General features: G+C 39.4%; 2 protein-coding genes across 4 annotated transcripts in view; both read left to right on the top strand.

Moving 5' to 3' along the window:
- Positions 1-2,914, top strand: part of sh2d3ca (SH2 domain containing 3Ca) — a 42,089-nt gene extending 39,175 nt beyond the window's left edge. For all 3 annotated transcript variants that reach the window (XM_028417199.1, XM_028417200.1, XM_028417198.1), the window contains one exon: positions 937-2,914. In XM_028417199.1, coding sequence (XP_028273000.1) covers positions 937-1,112 — 176 coding nt within the window. In that variant the 3' untranslated portion in view covers positions 1,113-2,914. The remainder of the gene's footprint in view (positions 1-936) is intronic.
- Positions 2,915-5,813: 2,899 nt separating this feature from the next.
- On the top strand, positions 5,814-14,427 carry urm1 (ubiquitin related modifier 1). The gene is made up of 5 exons (XM_028417308.1): positions 5,814-5,871; positions 6,713-6,783; positions 11,533-11,614; positions 13,209-13,257; positions 13,675-14,427. Exons 1-5 carry the CDS (start codon positions 5,837-5,839, stop codon positions 13,741-13,743), a joined length of 306 nt encoding a protein of 101 aa, XP_028273109.1. The 5' UTR covers positions 5,814-5,836; the 3' UTR covers positions 13,744-14,427.
- Positions 14,428-16,770: the final 2,343 nt, after the last annotated feature.

Below are 16,770 nucleotides of genomic sequence, written 5' to 3'. Positions count from 1 at the left end.
TGTATTACTCTGATATTTTGGTTTATGGCCACCTGAGAAACTAACCTGTTGTAAGTGTCATGAGGCTTACATCTATGCATATTTAAGAGTGTGACTGCTTTCAGTGATAGATGTGGTGCAATCACACGTTGCTAACTGTCTACCAAAGGGTGATCCATCTCTCCAGCCTCCTTCGCTCTCCATCACTTTGCTCAGTTTTGGAAATAATCAAGCAAATATATACTTCCTGCCTGCTAGATGGCGACAATCAGAGCCTCCACACTGACCTGAAGGGGCAAATCCTGTGTTATTAATACATTACTTTAAATATGAATGAGTGTACAGTATCTGTCATAACATCACTTATGTAATGTAATCATCATGCGTGTGTATGTGGTCCCTGTGCTGGCTGTATTGATCCTTAATGTCTCACTATCGGTTCTCAATTTAAGGCCATTACTGCTTTATTGAACGGTGTGTCGATACTGATCAGTTCACGTCTGTGTTTTCTGTTATATCCTGCTATTGATCATCCTGACCTCCGTCTGCTCCTTTCATCAACTGTTCTATGAGTCAAAGTGGAACAGAAGTCTTTTATGTTCAAAATCCATCTTTAGCTCTTTTATAGAGTTTGACGATGGAGTTTATTTCCTTTATTGAGCATTGAGGAAAAATGCACACACATCATAGCACACAGGTTGATTTCCCTTGAGACTTATTGCATCAAAAGCAGGGAAGTTCATTCTCTACATTAAGGAACAGCGTGAGTGACAAAGTGTTCTCAAAGCTGCACTTCTCAGAGCTTTTAACTTCATCACACACTCCTCATCAGCAAATGTTACTGGTATAGAACCTAAGTATAGCTTTTATACCAGTGCTGTCTTTTACAGTGTTGTCTCTAAAGCATCAAAAAAGCAGGATCTTATCTCTTAATCTCCTCTCTTTTTTTCTCACCAGAATTTCAGGAGCGAGCAGAGATTCGTGACATCTTCCAGACAGAGTTCCAGATGCGTCTCTTGTGGGGCAGCCGTGGCTCCGAGGGCAGCCAATCAGAGCGCTACGAGAAGTTTGACAAAGTCCTTACTGCCCTATCACACAAGCTAGAGCCCCCTGTGCGTCACAGCGAGCTATAGCATCTGCACTAACGCCGAAACACTCCCATTTGCACTTACCACGCATAGTGGTATGACCTTGTTTTGCATCGATGTGTGGGAGAGTCTCCAGCTTGAACACCAGGATGAATGAAGAGGCAGCTAAAAGAGCGTGCGCAGTGGGCAAGAGGGTTACAGAAAGGAGGGTCTCACTTGTAACGTGTTGCACTCACTGTGGACTCCAACTAAGGCACAGAGTTTCTGTTCCTCACTCAGCGCTAAAATATTTAAATGCAAGGGAGAGGAGCAAAGTGGAAAGAAGTGGGAGGGAAGACGGGTGACCAGCTCCTCTAGTACAAACAGTACCGAGTGCCCCGTGGGCCAAACAGAGCTACAGAATTTACTCCAGTATAAAAAAAACAGACACTCAACTGCTGTCACACACTGTAGCCCAGATGACAACAATAACTTGCATAGCTCATATATAGATGTTTAGTCTGTACGAGTGTGTCAATAAGTGTGTTTAGGTTCCTTTTTTTTCCCCACACCATAAATGTTTCATGCTTTATTTTTTTGTCTTATTTATTTGACATGATCAAAGAATATGAAACATTATGGACATGAAACTCATGAGAATCTGTCAGTGCTCATTCTGAGGGAACCCTGTTCATAAAATCTCATTAAATATGCATCAAGCAGCCCCATTGAATCTCATTAAAAATGTATCAGGCATGCATTAATAAATGTATCAGAAATTAAACATTTGCAGAAGTGATGCAGCGACTTCAGCGTGAGGACTTTGTTGGGCTGTTTAAAAAAACGTGACCTCCCTCTGTTGTGGCCGTTTGACTTTGGTATTGTGTGTCCTGTGCACAAAATGTAGCTACAAAAAAAACAGCATTGTGGGAGAGAGGAGGTGTATACACTTTAAATTTAGTTAAAGCAATGTTTCACTTAGTATAAAAACATTTATAAACATGCTTTGGTATTTGCAGTAATAGTTAAAATGCGTGATGCATGCACCTATAAATGTTATACAAAGTCAAAAATTGCTTTAATGACAATTGAAATAGGAAAACATGAAAACATAAGAAATATACAGATGATTCAGTGCAAATATTTTGTGTCTGTGGAAAATCTTCAATGATAACCAACAGCATATGTCATGTTTATTTTTTCTTTTCAGTTTAAAAACTGAATGAGGTGAATCTAAGGATGTGTATACGACAGCTGTGCTACAGAGAATGTCTCCTGGTTGTATGTTTTGAATTCTTGGTGTAACAGCAATAGAGCAAAAAAAAAAACAAATGACTGGAGGGATTCTGTTTCTATGGGAATACATTCTGGTTGACTATTCAGTGTTATATTATTGCTGCATTTGTAGTATAGGGGCCTGATAAAGCCAGAGCCACCTCTGAGATATGCAATCATTCAACCAAGGGCTGAGACCCCAAAGGAACAGACACCCATTCAGAAAATCCAAAACCTTACTTATCCAAATATTATCAATACACTTTGAACACTTCCATCCAGAAAATCCCTTGAACAGTGTTCATGAGAAGCGATGTGCCAGTCCCCACTGTTGTCCAGCAGGGGGTGCTCTTCAGCAACTGCTAATATTGAAGACACAGATCCATCGAAGAAACAACACCTGTAGTGTGTGTGTGTGTGCTCTGAGAGATGAGGATGCCTACTGGTTTAGGTTTGATGACGATGATGTAATATGTTTTTATTTGTCCTATGTTGAATGCTGTACAGGAATGCTCTGTGGATTCTCCTGTTCTGTTTGACAGGATTCTATGAAGGTGAACTTGAAAAGCAAAAAGCTGAAAAATGATTTAAGACTGATCTCATGTTTTTTTACGTACTGTACATAGCAATTCACTTTTTTCAAATAAAATGAATGCTTGTGTCAGTGAGTGCCTGGGATACCTTGTACAAGTGTAAGAACATGCAGTCCTAATGCTGTGTGAGTCAGCTGCTCAGACTTCACCCAGTTCAACACAATATTAATAATAGTAATAATGAAAAAGCTGCAACTAATGATTAGTTTCATTATTTCAGTAACACTGTTGTCATTTTGCTGCTCATAGATTTGTTTGCTGATACTTTGAGGAAATATATTTAGCCTATTTTAGTGCAAATATATCCAGTACATTTACTTTCGATATGTGTATTTTATTGCAAATAGTATAATTTTTTGGGGGTGGGGGGGTATGAAATATTAACTAATGGTAGCAGGAAAACACAACTGCTAAGCTGCCCAGACAAAAACTTCCATCACGAGCCATGCTCTTGCAATGCAGATTAAAATCCAATAGGGGTCAGTATTCCACTATCAAACCCAAGCTGAGCCTTCTCACAACGTGTTTGCAATCTTGGCCCTGATGTATAACCTATAGCAGCCTACAGTCATAACCATCCTCACTCCTCATCCTGTTTAGGTTCAGATTACCTGACAGTGCTGAGTTTTAATCCTTCCTCACCATGTAGACAACATCCTGTTTTACCCCTTTTTAGTTCATAAAACACTTTTTAAATGATCATTGCATGTGAAACTTAATGTTTGCATGTTCTCTTTGACTAAAATTGTTGCATATCATGAGCACTAGGCCTGCATGTTGCTGTTGGTGTGAAGCAGAGCACATTGTTTTGCAGACAGACCCACAGTGATGGCAGTGGGAGGGAGAAAAGACAGATGGAGTGTGTGTGTGTGTGTGTGTATCTATATATGTGTGTGTGTTTGTATGGGTGCATGCCTGTGTTTTTGTGAGTGTATATGTGGTAATAACACAGATGTTGCAGGAATACTGCTGTTTTTTTTTTGTTTTTTTTTTGCTGATCAGTCCCCTCTCAAAGGAAGCTGCTGATGGAAGGGGGTGGGGTTCACTTTATTCCAGGCAAAGAAAATTCCTGAGAAAAGAGATAGTTGAAGAATGTAAGATTACAAAAGCTGTGGCGTTAAACAGAGAAGAGTACAAAAGACAGAATAGGATGCCCCATAATCTGCTACAATAGAAGATTATAATTTGCTCTAGTCTTTGTCTCCCCTGTCCATACAGTTCCATAGGCGTAACATGTTATGGATGTAATCTCTAAGAGGATTCTCTCTGCTTGGTATCATGGTATATGTTAATTTTAGCTCTTTATGTTTCTTATTGAAACAGACCCAAGCACTCCCCAGCTTGCCAGCTTGCAAGCCAGCCTGCAAGCCAGACAGCCAGCCAGCCATCATCAATTCACCCCCTAATCTCTCCCCCCAGTCCTTCTTTAGCTAATCCGTTGTGTTGGTCATTGTCATCTGATCATGTGTGACCTTGGCTGTTCTATGGCTGGTGCCCGCATAGCGTTGACATTTGCCATCCATCTACAGGCTGATATTAGTGGAGCTGCTGGGGTGCAGTGATGGGGGTACAAACTTGACTGTGTTGTGTCCTAGTGGAGTTGATTCTAAAATCATATCCAGATCTGAGGACAAGTTGGCAGATTTTTTTTGGGTTAAAGATGCAACAAAATGGCTGAAGACTTGCATTGTTTGCATTGATGATTGTTTTGGTTGCTGCAAACTGCAACAATAATGTGGCTTACCATCCACAGCAGCTGTACCCAACCTCAGGGCAGCTTAGCTAATGTGACAAGACATGCAGCGATGGTGTGATCATTCCTGGAAAACACACTCTATGACCAGGAAACTTGCATCCATACTCGTGCCACCATCTCCTGCCTCTCTGCTTCCCTCTGAGCTCTACCCAATGACTGTTTTCACTTATGAAGATGCTCCATATTCCAGCTGGAACAGAAAAAACTGCAACCAGTAATCATTACTTTTGAAACTGTGGCCTTCCAACTGCCTCATTTTCGTGCCTTCCTCACCTCCTCACCCACGCCTCACTCTTCCCTTCCAGCTACCACAGGCCCCTGGTCGATCTGTCTATCTGCCCCTGCACTGACTCCTCATTAACACATGAATAAAGACGAGGAAGGGCCTGCGAAGGCTTGGACGCCAACAGAAGGCAGCATATTTGCAATTCAAACCTCTGACCATCAAGACTCACACCCCCCGCCTCATGCTCCCCGCCCTGTATGCTGGGACTGGAACTGTCACTGGTATGATTGAGGACGTATGTAAGAAAGGAGAGAGAGGGATAGAAGCAGATGTGCATTCACACACATCTCTCATGTCATGCCTCTGCACACTTTCTGTAGACAGACACGATGCAAATGCATGCAGACCTGAATATGCAGAGTTAGTGTGTGTCTGTGTGTGTGTGTGTGTGTGTGAGAGAGAGAGAGAGAGAGAGAGAGTGAGTAAGTGCTGTATTTACTAATGACTTCCTATAATGACTTTCCAAAATAAGATCAAGTCCAAGGGAATACTTGTTCTTAAAAGCATGGTTTTAGAGTTTTGGGGCTCTGACACAAGTGTAAAGAATAATAAAGATTAAATCAATTTAAGCAACATAAAAGCGTTGAAAACTGAAGACATTTATGGCAAATTCAAACTAATATGTCTGCATAACGTATTTGTTTGCATTTCTTTATGTATGTTACTAAAGAAAATTTAATTTAGTTTAATTTTTTATTAGATAACAAAAAGATAAAGAATTGCGTTGTATTGTTGACAAAAAACATTACTATTATTTGTATTTTATTTTAATAGTAATAATTTGCTGATGGATCCTCGTGTCCTCTTGTGTCAAATAGAAAAAAAATCACCTACGTCACTTCCGATTTCCTCTTCAGTACTTCCTGCATGTGCCGACAATATGGCAGCGCCCATAGCGATTCATCTGGAGTTTGGGTATGCGAAGTTTTATTTGTGTAATTATTATTTGTCAATGTATCTCTCCGATGTTTGTATATAGGGACGGTGTGTTAGCGACATTTACATATAAATAGGAAGAACGCGCTCTTATAAGACAGATACAGAGCAAGCAGGACAGAACTTAACCACAGCAGAGAGCAAACACTGCTGTATAACTGATCGATAGCTGATCCTGGAGCTCATGTGTCAGTTCTCTAATGATCAAATGCGAATGTCAGCTACGCTCCTTCATGTGCTTTCCAGCCGTACAGTCTGTCAACATTAAAACAGAGTCCGTTGTCTCATAGAGAGGGCTGTCTTATCAGATATTTTCTACAACAAGACAGAAAAATACCCTAACATCACCCTCACAGTTCTCCATTGGGGAACCTTTGTGTAATTTTAACATTTTAGGACTTTTCCTGTTTTGATGGCACTCACAGAGAGAACAGAGACAGTGTTGATATATTATTGTTGTGATGTTTTTTGGTTGTTTGTTTCTTTGTTTATTTTAGATTTAGTGTGATATAGTAATATAGCAAGCAAATATTTTTAAATGTGGTCAGATACAGTTCAGCAAACACAAGTTCAAATTCTGTCTGGGAAAATAAAAAAATAATTACATAAAACTGGATACTTCACTTGTTTCTCCTTTGATGGTGATAGTGAGTAAAAAATGGCATAAAGCTGTTAGGTCATAGTCAGGCACCTATAAGATCTGTAAACACCATAGAACAGAACTAATTATTTGATTGATTAATGAATTAATAGCATCATTGATGATTGATGTATAGTTTAAATACCATAAAAACACACGTTTTGGCTCCTTTTTGTCTAGAGGAGGAGCAGAGCTGCTTTTTGAGGGTTTGAAGGAACATCGTGTGACTCTTCCGAGCCAGCTGGAACCCTGTAAGTATCACATCTTTATCCCTGAGATATTTACAGCATAAATAGTGCAGATGCGAGTCAATATGGAACATAAGCAGACTGTAATCTTGAAAGAGTGAGAAAGTGGAACGAGAACTGATCATTCTCAGTGGTCACCATCTTGGTTAGGTTGCTGCGGCTGTTGAAGATGGCACATATAATATTATGCTGCATGTTATTACATAATGTTATTGTCTTTATCTATAATAATTGTTCAGTTAATGGATTGGTATTTATTGTTTATTTTAATCGTTTTAAGAAACACCACTATACTGCAGTTGGATAGAACTCAGTGGTTTGCTTATTAGGTTGATTAGCACTCTGTCGTGATACCAGTCAATTTGTCACCTAATGTTACCTCAGTAGAGGCTCATCCAGAGTCACATATTGCTATTTTGATTTTCAGTCAGCTCACAACTTGAAACATGAATATGAAATGCCTGAATGCTTCATCTCGACTTCTTCACAGAGTAGAGTGTAATTGGTAATGATCTAAACTGAAGTCTGTTATACATCACAAGTATAGAATTGAAGTCACATTAAGATTTGGCATGTTAAAATAAATTACTTGTTTGTATCTTTTTAGTACAGCCATCATAGTGCTGCTGGTATTGCTCTATAAAACACTGAGTTTGCCAGCTTAAAATGAGCCCTCTCAGATAGGAGGAAGGTTCACAACATTCGGTGTGGTGATGATGATGATGATGATGATGATGTGACATTAGTAAACAAAGACTGAAGAACACCCACTCTTTCTTCACTCTTGTATTATAGCTACACAGTTGATCTAAGCCTACCTGAGACTTTGTTATTGCACATGATGTGAATGCATGATCCATCTTTGGTCAAATACTTGCGGGATGTGTGTGTGAATATGTGTGTGTTTGTTTGTGTAGTCTGGATATTAAGATGTTACAGTTACAAACAATAAGTTTCTCTGTCATATATAATAGTGTAAAGAACATTATCTTCCTTCCCATCCACCTGTTTCTGTTAACTTTACTTGTAAATGCCCACAGGTATAAAGAGGGTGGACCTTTATGTAGGTTGCCAGAGAGAGAGAGAACCTTTTTCTGTCTGAGATTATTTCTGCTGCCTTGGCAATTGTGCGTTCATTTCTACATTCATAAAAACCTTTCCACCCCAGGATCTAAATTGATTAGATTTTATTTTCCAGAAAAATTCAGGTTCCTTCTAATATGGGTCACTAACCTGCCTGCAGCCTGATTTTATTTCCCTGAACTCAACTCAGGAGCCAGTTCATTGAGAAAATAAGTGGAGTTTGTAAGTGGAGCTCGTGAATCGTAGCTGCCTAGAGGTTAAAATGTTTTGTGATTTTTATTGTGGGTGTGTGCATGTGTGTGTGTGTGTGTCAGAAGAGAAAGAACAAACAGGAGAAATATGCCTTTATATATGTCTTTGGTATTTGACGAAACAAAAGGTGTTCATCCATGATGTTACCACGACAACAAAAAGACAAAAGTTGACCAGAACAGGGAATGTCAGCCTGATATGACCTTGCTGCGCCAGCTGACCTGTGTGTGTGTGTGTGTCTGGTTTTGATACAGCATTTGCTGAATTTTCTTATTTATCGTAATCTTGATTCTAACCCGGTTGTGTGTCTGCTGATCTAAATTTCGCCTTACACATCTGTGTGTGTGTGTGCGTTCGTACGAGTGTGTGTGGGGACAGAGTGTAGTGAAGGCAGATATAATTGGTTCTGAATCCTTCGTATTTCTCTTTGACCCCAGCCGGTGATTGATGACCCTCGACTGAAAGACCCCACCCCCTCTCTTTCTCCATCTAACTCTCTCTCTCTCTCTCTCTCTCTCCTACACACACAACAAAAACCCCCGTGGTCTGAGGATCACACCATTTTTGCCCTGCGCATCAGCAGAAAGATGGATAGCTCATCCCCCTCACATGACCATCATAATTGCACCAAGACAGAAAAGCAAAAAGAAGAAAGGGAGCAGAAAACGGCATGCACAAAAGAAAAGCAGGAACGGTTTTGAATCAACATCAAAATGGCGCCTTTTCTCTCCCCTCCCTCCATGTCTCCTTTCCCACCCACGCAACGCAGCTATCCCAAGATGCACCAGGAGCCTGTGACGCATTTTCCCTCTCTCTTGTCTGTTCCCTTATTTTCTTTTCCCTTACCTGGACCGCAGACCGACATAAAAAAACCTTCACCTCTAAGTTACTTCATGCCCCTCCTTTTGCCTCTGGATGTCTTTACGTTGTCTTTCCTCTCTAATGGAGTTCATTTATATAAGCCTGTCTCATCGGTTCAGGCAGTGGATGATTTAAATTCGTAGAGCTGTGTAAAATTTTACAAGAAAGCCATTAAAGAGGGCAGCACAAGCCTTATGTTTCTGTTATAAAAAAGCTTTATTAATGAAAGTTTGAATTGTTATCCACCTATTATCCACCTGTGTATTCAGCTAACCTTTGTTCTATGCGCAGCTTTCAACATGTTTGCTTGTGTGTGTATAAAATGAGGAATATAAAAGAGATGGAGGAGGCAGAGAGGGGAGGAGGGCAACTTTTATGCTTGTGAGAGATGCAGAAAGAGAAAGAGAGCAAATGACGAAGTAAATGGGTGAGAGGATGAAAGCGAATAAGGGGTAATGGTGGAGAAAAATGCCAATAGTCAAAGGCAGTAGGAGTGCAAAGAAAGGAGGCGCCACAAAGAAGGAGTTATGACTGTTGTTGTGATTAGTTTTGTTTTTAGCCCCGCAGAGGTGCAGGTCAATATTCACTGCCTAGAACACAGTGTGTGTGTGTGTGTGTGTGTGTGTGTGTGTGTGTGTGTGTTGCAAGGAGAGGCATTTGTCTTTTTTATATGGAGGCCTGGACCTGCAGAAAACTAGCACCATCATTATACTACTGAGCTGGCAGACAGCAATACAATTAACCTGAACACCATGCACACACACACACACACCCTTGAACCTGAACACACACACACACACACACACCCCTAATACAAATCACACATCATCTGCACTGTCTGTTGTGTTATAGACACAGTTTTTTGTGTACAGATATTTTATAATCACAGACCTGTGAAACGTTTTAACTTTCGATTTTATTTGTACTTGTAATAAGTCTGGGATGAAATCGAAGAAAAAAGGTTGAACTTTAGATCAAAGCTCTTCACTGTGACCATTCAACATTCTTTCTGAATGTAAAACCTGCAGCCTTTGTACGGCCTTAATTTGATTATAGTTCAGCTTTTGATGCAGCTGAACCCCACAATCTCTGAGTGCTTCGACGCCTACCTGCTACAGCTTCTCGGCTCTCCTCTACACTTGGCTTCGGATGACTCACCGTCGTCCTCTTACCCTCATATCTGTTCCATCTGCTGCTGCTCTGTTGTCGTAGTGTATTTGCTCTTTGTCTTTTCTGTTTATTTACTCTCTGTCCTTGTAGATTTCTGTCCTTTCGTCTCTGTGTAAACTGGTCAAGGAGGCCAATTCAGTTAATTTTAATAGTGTGTGTGCGTGCGTCTGCGTGTTATATGGCTACCGGCAATTGCCGACCTCAAGTGATATCGCCGAGCTAATGCACGTCAAGCAGACAGCTGTGATCATATACAAACATACAACCAGGAAATGATCGCAAGAATGAAATATATTTGTGTGAATGTGTGGTTTAGATTTGTTGCATTGCTGTTTTTTTATAGTATATATATAATATATATATAAGTAAAACATGCAAGGAAGCACACACACATACACACACTGAGGCTCTGACCACCTTGAACATTGAGGGTTAATGATTGCCATAACTATAATATATTCATTGTTGGTTGTTTAGTGGGGATTTATCCTAAAACCCCTCATTGGTGTTGCCTTTGTGGCTGTCAGTCGTCTCAGCCTATTGTTGAGATGAGGTCAATCTGATTGTTCAAGAGGTCAGACTCATAGAAAATTCAAGCATTGCTGATATTTGAGCTCAGACAGAAGCATAGAATTTAATGGGTTACATAAAAATATTGATATTATTAAAATAAATATTATATTCTGAAATGTGCTCTTTTGCTGCTGCTGCTGCTGTTGTTTGTTGCTCTTGTACTGCAAAATATCACTGCAAGTGTAAGACCTGACAGAAATATCATTGTCATTTATTTAGACCTTTTGGGAAATATGTCTTATTTTTTAACCTTTAAAAATAACATGTCAGGGCGTTGATGGTCTTTTGTTCCCATCTGTACACAAATATCATTAATGTTTTTTTTATTTCTTTCTACCCTTAAGGTGAACAGTGTCACTCTTGGCCATTGACATTAGTCAACCCCCACCCTATTTCCAGTGTCGCTCTCCTTCTCCCCCAACATACACTCATAAATATACATGCACAGACACACACACACATATACACACACACCAACCCCCCCACCGTCCCGCCTGGTTCCTCTGTCGCGTCACATCGACCAGGGGGCTGGAACCATGCACCTTGACCCTTAACCCCTGACCTGTGACCTCTGTTGTCTGCCTCTGTATGAGCTGTGTGTGTGCCCACATAAATCTGTTTACGCAGTCACACTGTGGGGAGCTGCCTCTCTTTTGGGATAAAAACAAGACCCTATAATGCAAATCATTAAATTTTAGTGTGAGCCTGGTTCTATAGTTACCATTAGAGTGAAGTGAAAATACAGCATATGAATGAAAGTCAATGTAATGTCCTCTGAAGCCTTGAAAGTGTGTGTGTGTGTGTTTTTTCTAGGGGACATGAAGCAGCTGCTGGTCTGGATCCAACGGAACCTGCTGAAGGAACGACCTGAGCTTTTTGTCCAGGGAGACTCTGTGTGAGTGCACTTGACACACACTTGATCTGTGTACGAGAATATCACCTGAACGGACATGTGATGCATTACCCTGCCACGCTGCAGCTGTCTTCTATGACTGTAATATTTGCTTTCCAAGATCTGTTCTTGGTGTGTCTTAGATTTCTGAAGCTATTTTTTCTGCACTTAAAACTGCTGAAATGCTTGAGGAAAGAACAGTCTCCCCCTCAGGTTATGGGTTTCAGTAAGATGATTACCTGTGTGCATGTGAGGTTGTGTGTTTACGCTCATGTGTGTGTGGGGGTTCTGGGCTCACAGCAGCCTTATAGGACTAGCTGACTTTTACAGCTGCCTTTGTGCAGGACTATTTATAGCACCATCTAACCAATGAATGGAGAAAAAGCTGTGCTACCTATAAACCTTATAGATTAGATGTGTGTGTGTTTTTGTGTCTTTTATATTTGCAACATGTGCTGTTTTTTGAGCAAACCTTCATCAAGATGTAGCGTCATCTGTTTTAAATGGGTGCTGTTTGATTGATTTAGGTTACAATGGTTATCTTGTCCTCTGTTGCTTTGGTCTTTTTCAACACAGCTTTGTTTTTTTGGTGTGATGGTGCCCACACATTTGTTCTGACATTGCCCTTTCTCATTGACGTCATAGAGCATCTATAAGGTCCATAGAAACAGTATGAGAGGCATCAGTGCGTGTATATCTCATTACCCACATGAGTTAAACTCACCTCTTTTAGAAACCTACAGCCTTAAGTGCCTGTTGTTACCCCTCCTCTATTATCTCCATTATGCTCTTTTGTGTTTTATTTTTGGGACCCCATTAATTTTACTTTTTTTTTTACCCCCCCCTCTCATGCAGTCTCCACTCTTTTGCCTCAGCCGTTTAGGTCTCATCTTTAGAAAAACATCATTACTTTCAGTGCTTGTTAGCCAGAAAACAATTTGGGAATTAGTAAGTAGTAGGCCCTCTGCACCATTGCAGATAGAGCTGTTTAAACACACTTTGCATTAGAAGCAGTGAGAATATTGCTTGTGGTTCAATATAGGCTGTAATATAGATACAATACACGCACAAACACAGACATACACAATCTAAAATATGTCTTTTTAAAATGCTATATTTGATTACCTAAATTCTATGGACTGTATTTTTTTTTATTATAAATGCTATTAATATGTATTTATTTCATTCTGTACTTTTTGAATGTAAATTGGGAGTAATATGTGTTTTGTCATTTCAACAAAAAACAAGTCGCTGACCTTCAATTTATTTTTAAAACGTTTATGTTTTATTAAATTTGAAAAAATAAAATCATGCCTAAGATTTAAGCAAATACCCCTGAAAATAGCTGTCTTCATGTTTTAACATGAAAGTTTGTACTTTGTCTTGATTTTTATATTATTAGCCTATATGTAAACATAAATATATCATAATGTAAATCTTCACTTGACACAAGGTCTGTATTGCATGCGTAGAACATGCAAAACAAGCTATCGGTTTGTACCTTTTCACACACGAGTGTACCTGTGCTGTCTGTGCTGCAGCCTGTGTTACCTCTGAGAGAGATACGTCTGACTGAAAGCGGTGTGTTTTCCCACAGGAGGCCTGGGATTCTGGTGCTTATCAATGATGCAGACTGGGAGCTAATGGTGAGGACTGGGAGCCACGTTCACTGTCAGATGGTGTGGAGTGTGTGTGTTTCCTAGCAGTGTGTAAAATGATGCGTTATTTGCGTAACTGTTGTAAGGCCTGTTTTTGGGGTGCACCATTACAGTGTTAAATGATTTGAGGTCAAATATGCAGAGTTAAAAAAAATACATCTGTGAGTATTTAAATCAGGAACCTGCATATTCATTGATACTGAGTTCATGTTTCGCACCTGAACACGCTTCAGTTTGGATGAATTGATTCTAGGATGTAAATGAATGAAAAGTTTGTCATTGATTGGACACCAATGTGAACACAGAAGTGATTTACACATTTGTGTTAATAAACACGGCCCCTTTCTCCTCTGACATGAGCAAATATTTGAATATTGAATATTTCTTGTGTTTCCTTAACCTCAGGGGGAACTGGAATACCAGCTGCAAGACCAAGACAACATTGTGTTTATCTCTACTCTTCATGGAGGATAAAAAAAACACAAACATGTTCTTGACATAGGTGCAACCTTTTTCAGCTTTCCCTCCACATCCTTTGCACTCTTTACCTCCAACAACACTTCACCCCATTGGACGCTGTGGACGGGCACTGTGACGACTGAGATGATTAATGTTGTTCCACAGGAGTGAGGGGACATTTAGAGACGGTCACAGAGGAAAATGTGCAAGCAGGAATTTGGTGGATATGTGGTGTGGCTGTACTGACTCCCAGGTGTAAATATCTGCAGTTTACGGGTCTTTCTGCGTGATTGTTAAAGACCAATTTAGCATATATGTTGAGGTTTAAAGTTGCTTTTTTTGCCACAAGAATATGTACTTTAACCCTGTATTTCTTAGCAATGTGAAATCATTTAACAAATAGGTTAATACACATTATAGGTTAGCTGTAGGCAGGTGTTTAGGTGTTTAAGGTGTTTAAGCCCAAAATTCTAACTTCTCTGAAGATATATTTTACAACATTACTGGTTTCTTTTTGAATCTGTTTGTAGACTACAGAAAATAAAATGCTTTATATGTTTAGTTCACCCCTTGTTATATAAACACACTAAAATGTTTCTCTCTTCAAAATGGCCTTACAGTGTGTTTGAAAGCTATTAATGTAAATAACAATAAATGTTGTTTTTTGCTCATATAATAAAAACATGTATATTCTTTTTATTACAATGTTTTATCCATTATAAAATGAAAATAACATCAAATAATATGTTTGAGTCTGTGAAAATATAATTTTCGCTGGTACGTTTTTAATTATATTTTATATTAAGAGACGTATTTTACTTTTTTCATTTTGATGGAGAACAGGCATATTTACAGGAAATAACGTGATTAAATATGTAATTGGGGATTCAGGCTGCACACGCCACTCAAATGTACAAATAGGGGGAAAAAATGTTAATAAATAACTTTTTTGCCATGTTATCGCATTTTTGAATGTAACGTATTTGTTGTAAACAAATTCTAAAAACCTCATTGTGTATTTTTGCTTCTTACAATCTGTCCCTGTAACATGCACTTTTACCTACAAGGATGTGTGTGCCGCCTATATATCCACACACGTTTTCCACAATTTGGGATTTATACATCATGCTTCGATAATTCCTGCTGATAGTTTATTGCTGATCGATTTAAGCCCAGCTCTGTGATCACACTGCAGTTTTAGGCTGATTAAACGAGACTTGAGGGAGATTTCACCTCATCCACACTCAGCTGGAATATTCATAAGAAGAAGGGGGTGCAGGGTGCGCACATATGTGTGTATGTGTGTGTGTGGTGATGGTGGTGGTGGGTGGGGTGTGAACTACAGGACCACTGCGGGAGGTCGAGGTCTAGCCTCCGGGCTGCCCTCCCCTGAACGCCCGGGGCGACCTAAAACCTTTTCTCGGTTGTGGAGTCCGATTTGCAACGGGAAACCGGCCTATAATGGCCGATAGAAAGGAAATGCTAATGAGGCAGTGAGGGGGTTAGAGAGGAGAGAACACGTCGCACTGTGTCAGCCAGCCAGTGCAGGCCGAGAACACTCTGAGGCGATCATCAGAATCATTTTTATGCATCTTTGGCACCCACAATGGTCAATAGATCTTCACACCTTTAAGTTCATGCAGGTTTTTGAAAACATTACCTTTATTTTTTTTAAGCTGTTTATCACTATAATGTGTGAGATTTGCATTATTTGTGTGGGAAACACATGTTTTTATTGCCCAGTTTACATGTTATTTACCAGAGCTGTGTGTGTGAGGTTTGGACTATGATCTGGGCCTGCACTATCACTGTCTGACAGCTCAACAGGAGATACATGCTGCTGATGAGACCTTTCTCGCCATCAACACCAGAACAGTGGGAATCAAAAGCCCATGTGATCTTCACAGCATGAGGCAGCACGAGGAGGCCAATTAAAATTAACCTACTACAGTATTAATTGTTACACTTTTGTAAAATGACTTTGTTGTTAACCGCAAGTAACACATAACTGGAGTTAACTTCATTTTGACACAACCTAAATTATTATGAACTTTCTTCACGCTTGTGTATTCTGCTGTTATTTATAGCGCCTGCTTCTCTTCATGCTGAAGCTGAATTAGCTCTCAGTGTTTTACTGTTGCACCCACAGACATAGATTCATGCAGGGAACAAACAAAACTCTGAAACACACTGACCAAGGTGCATACACACTTTTGTTTGTTTTTAATAGCTATTAATTAGACGCACTTGAACGGCAATAAGATCTAATGCAACATAAATCTGCAGCTTGAGAAATAATTAAAATGTATGGTAAATACATAAAATAGTGTTTTTTAAATTATGTAAAAAAAAGATTTTTCAAAGTATTTAAATGGAAATATTTGATTGTACATGTGTCTTTTTTATGTATTTATTATTGTTATTTGTATTTATTTTTTTGGCTTCAAACACCTAGCCTATATTTTTCAAAATAATAATAAATCATCAACGACAAAAATAAAACAAACTTCCCATGTGATAAACTGTGGAGAAGACTTGTCCATTACATTGGACACTGAAGCATTTCCGCAAGAGCAAACATGATGCACTAATCCTCTGGAATTAACAGAGGTTAGCTTTTAATGCAATACACACTGTGGCTCTGTGTGTGTGTTTTGAATTAATTAGTGAGTAACTGAGAGCAAAATAAGGGCAATTTTAAACCATGTTTGAAATAAGAAAATGTAAGGATAAATAGAGTAGATGGCACGAAATTAACAGCTAAAACATATATGTTCCATATTTACTAAATGAATTTGTACTTTAATCGTTTTAAGAAAATTATGAGAATTATTTTTATGTAGAAAAAAAAACATTTTAAAAGCGAAAAAGGACAAAGGGAAAGCGTAGTAGAGTCTAATGGGGCAATCAGTGTCCCACGTGATTTATCAGTGACGCTGTTTGGCTCCAGAGATTTGGCAGCATCCACCATCAGGCCATGTTTGTGTGTGTTCTCCTTTCTTACAATACTGTTACACCTTTTCGTTTACTCAACTGTCTTTT

The sequence above is a fragment of the Parambassis ranga genome, chromosome 12 (assembly GCF_900634625.1).
Source record: "Parambassis ranga chromosome 12, fParRan2.1, whole genome shotgun sequence".
In the NCBI taxonomy this organism is placed as follows: domain Eukaryota; kingdom Metazoa; phylum Chordata; class Actinopteri; family Ambassidae; genus Parambassis; species Parambassis ranga.
This window is presented reverse-complemented; position numbering and strand designations above follow the sequence as displayed.

What these genes read in the sequence shown, in the direction of transcription:
- urm1 (XM_028417308.1), top strand. Translation starts at nt 5,837, where the DNA reads ATGGCAGCGCCCATAGCGATTCATCTGGAGTTTGG. An exon ending in GCGATTCATCTGGAGTTTGG is followed by an intron (nt 5,872 to 6,712) that starts GTATGCGAAGTT and finishes CTTTTTGTCTAG; the next exon opens with AGGAGGAGCAGAGCTGCTTT. An exon ending in TTTGTCCAGGGAGACTCTGT is followed by an intron (nt 11,615 to 13,208) that starts GTGAGTGCACTT and finishes GTTTTCCCACAG; the next exon opens with GAGGCCTGGGATTCTGGTGC.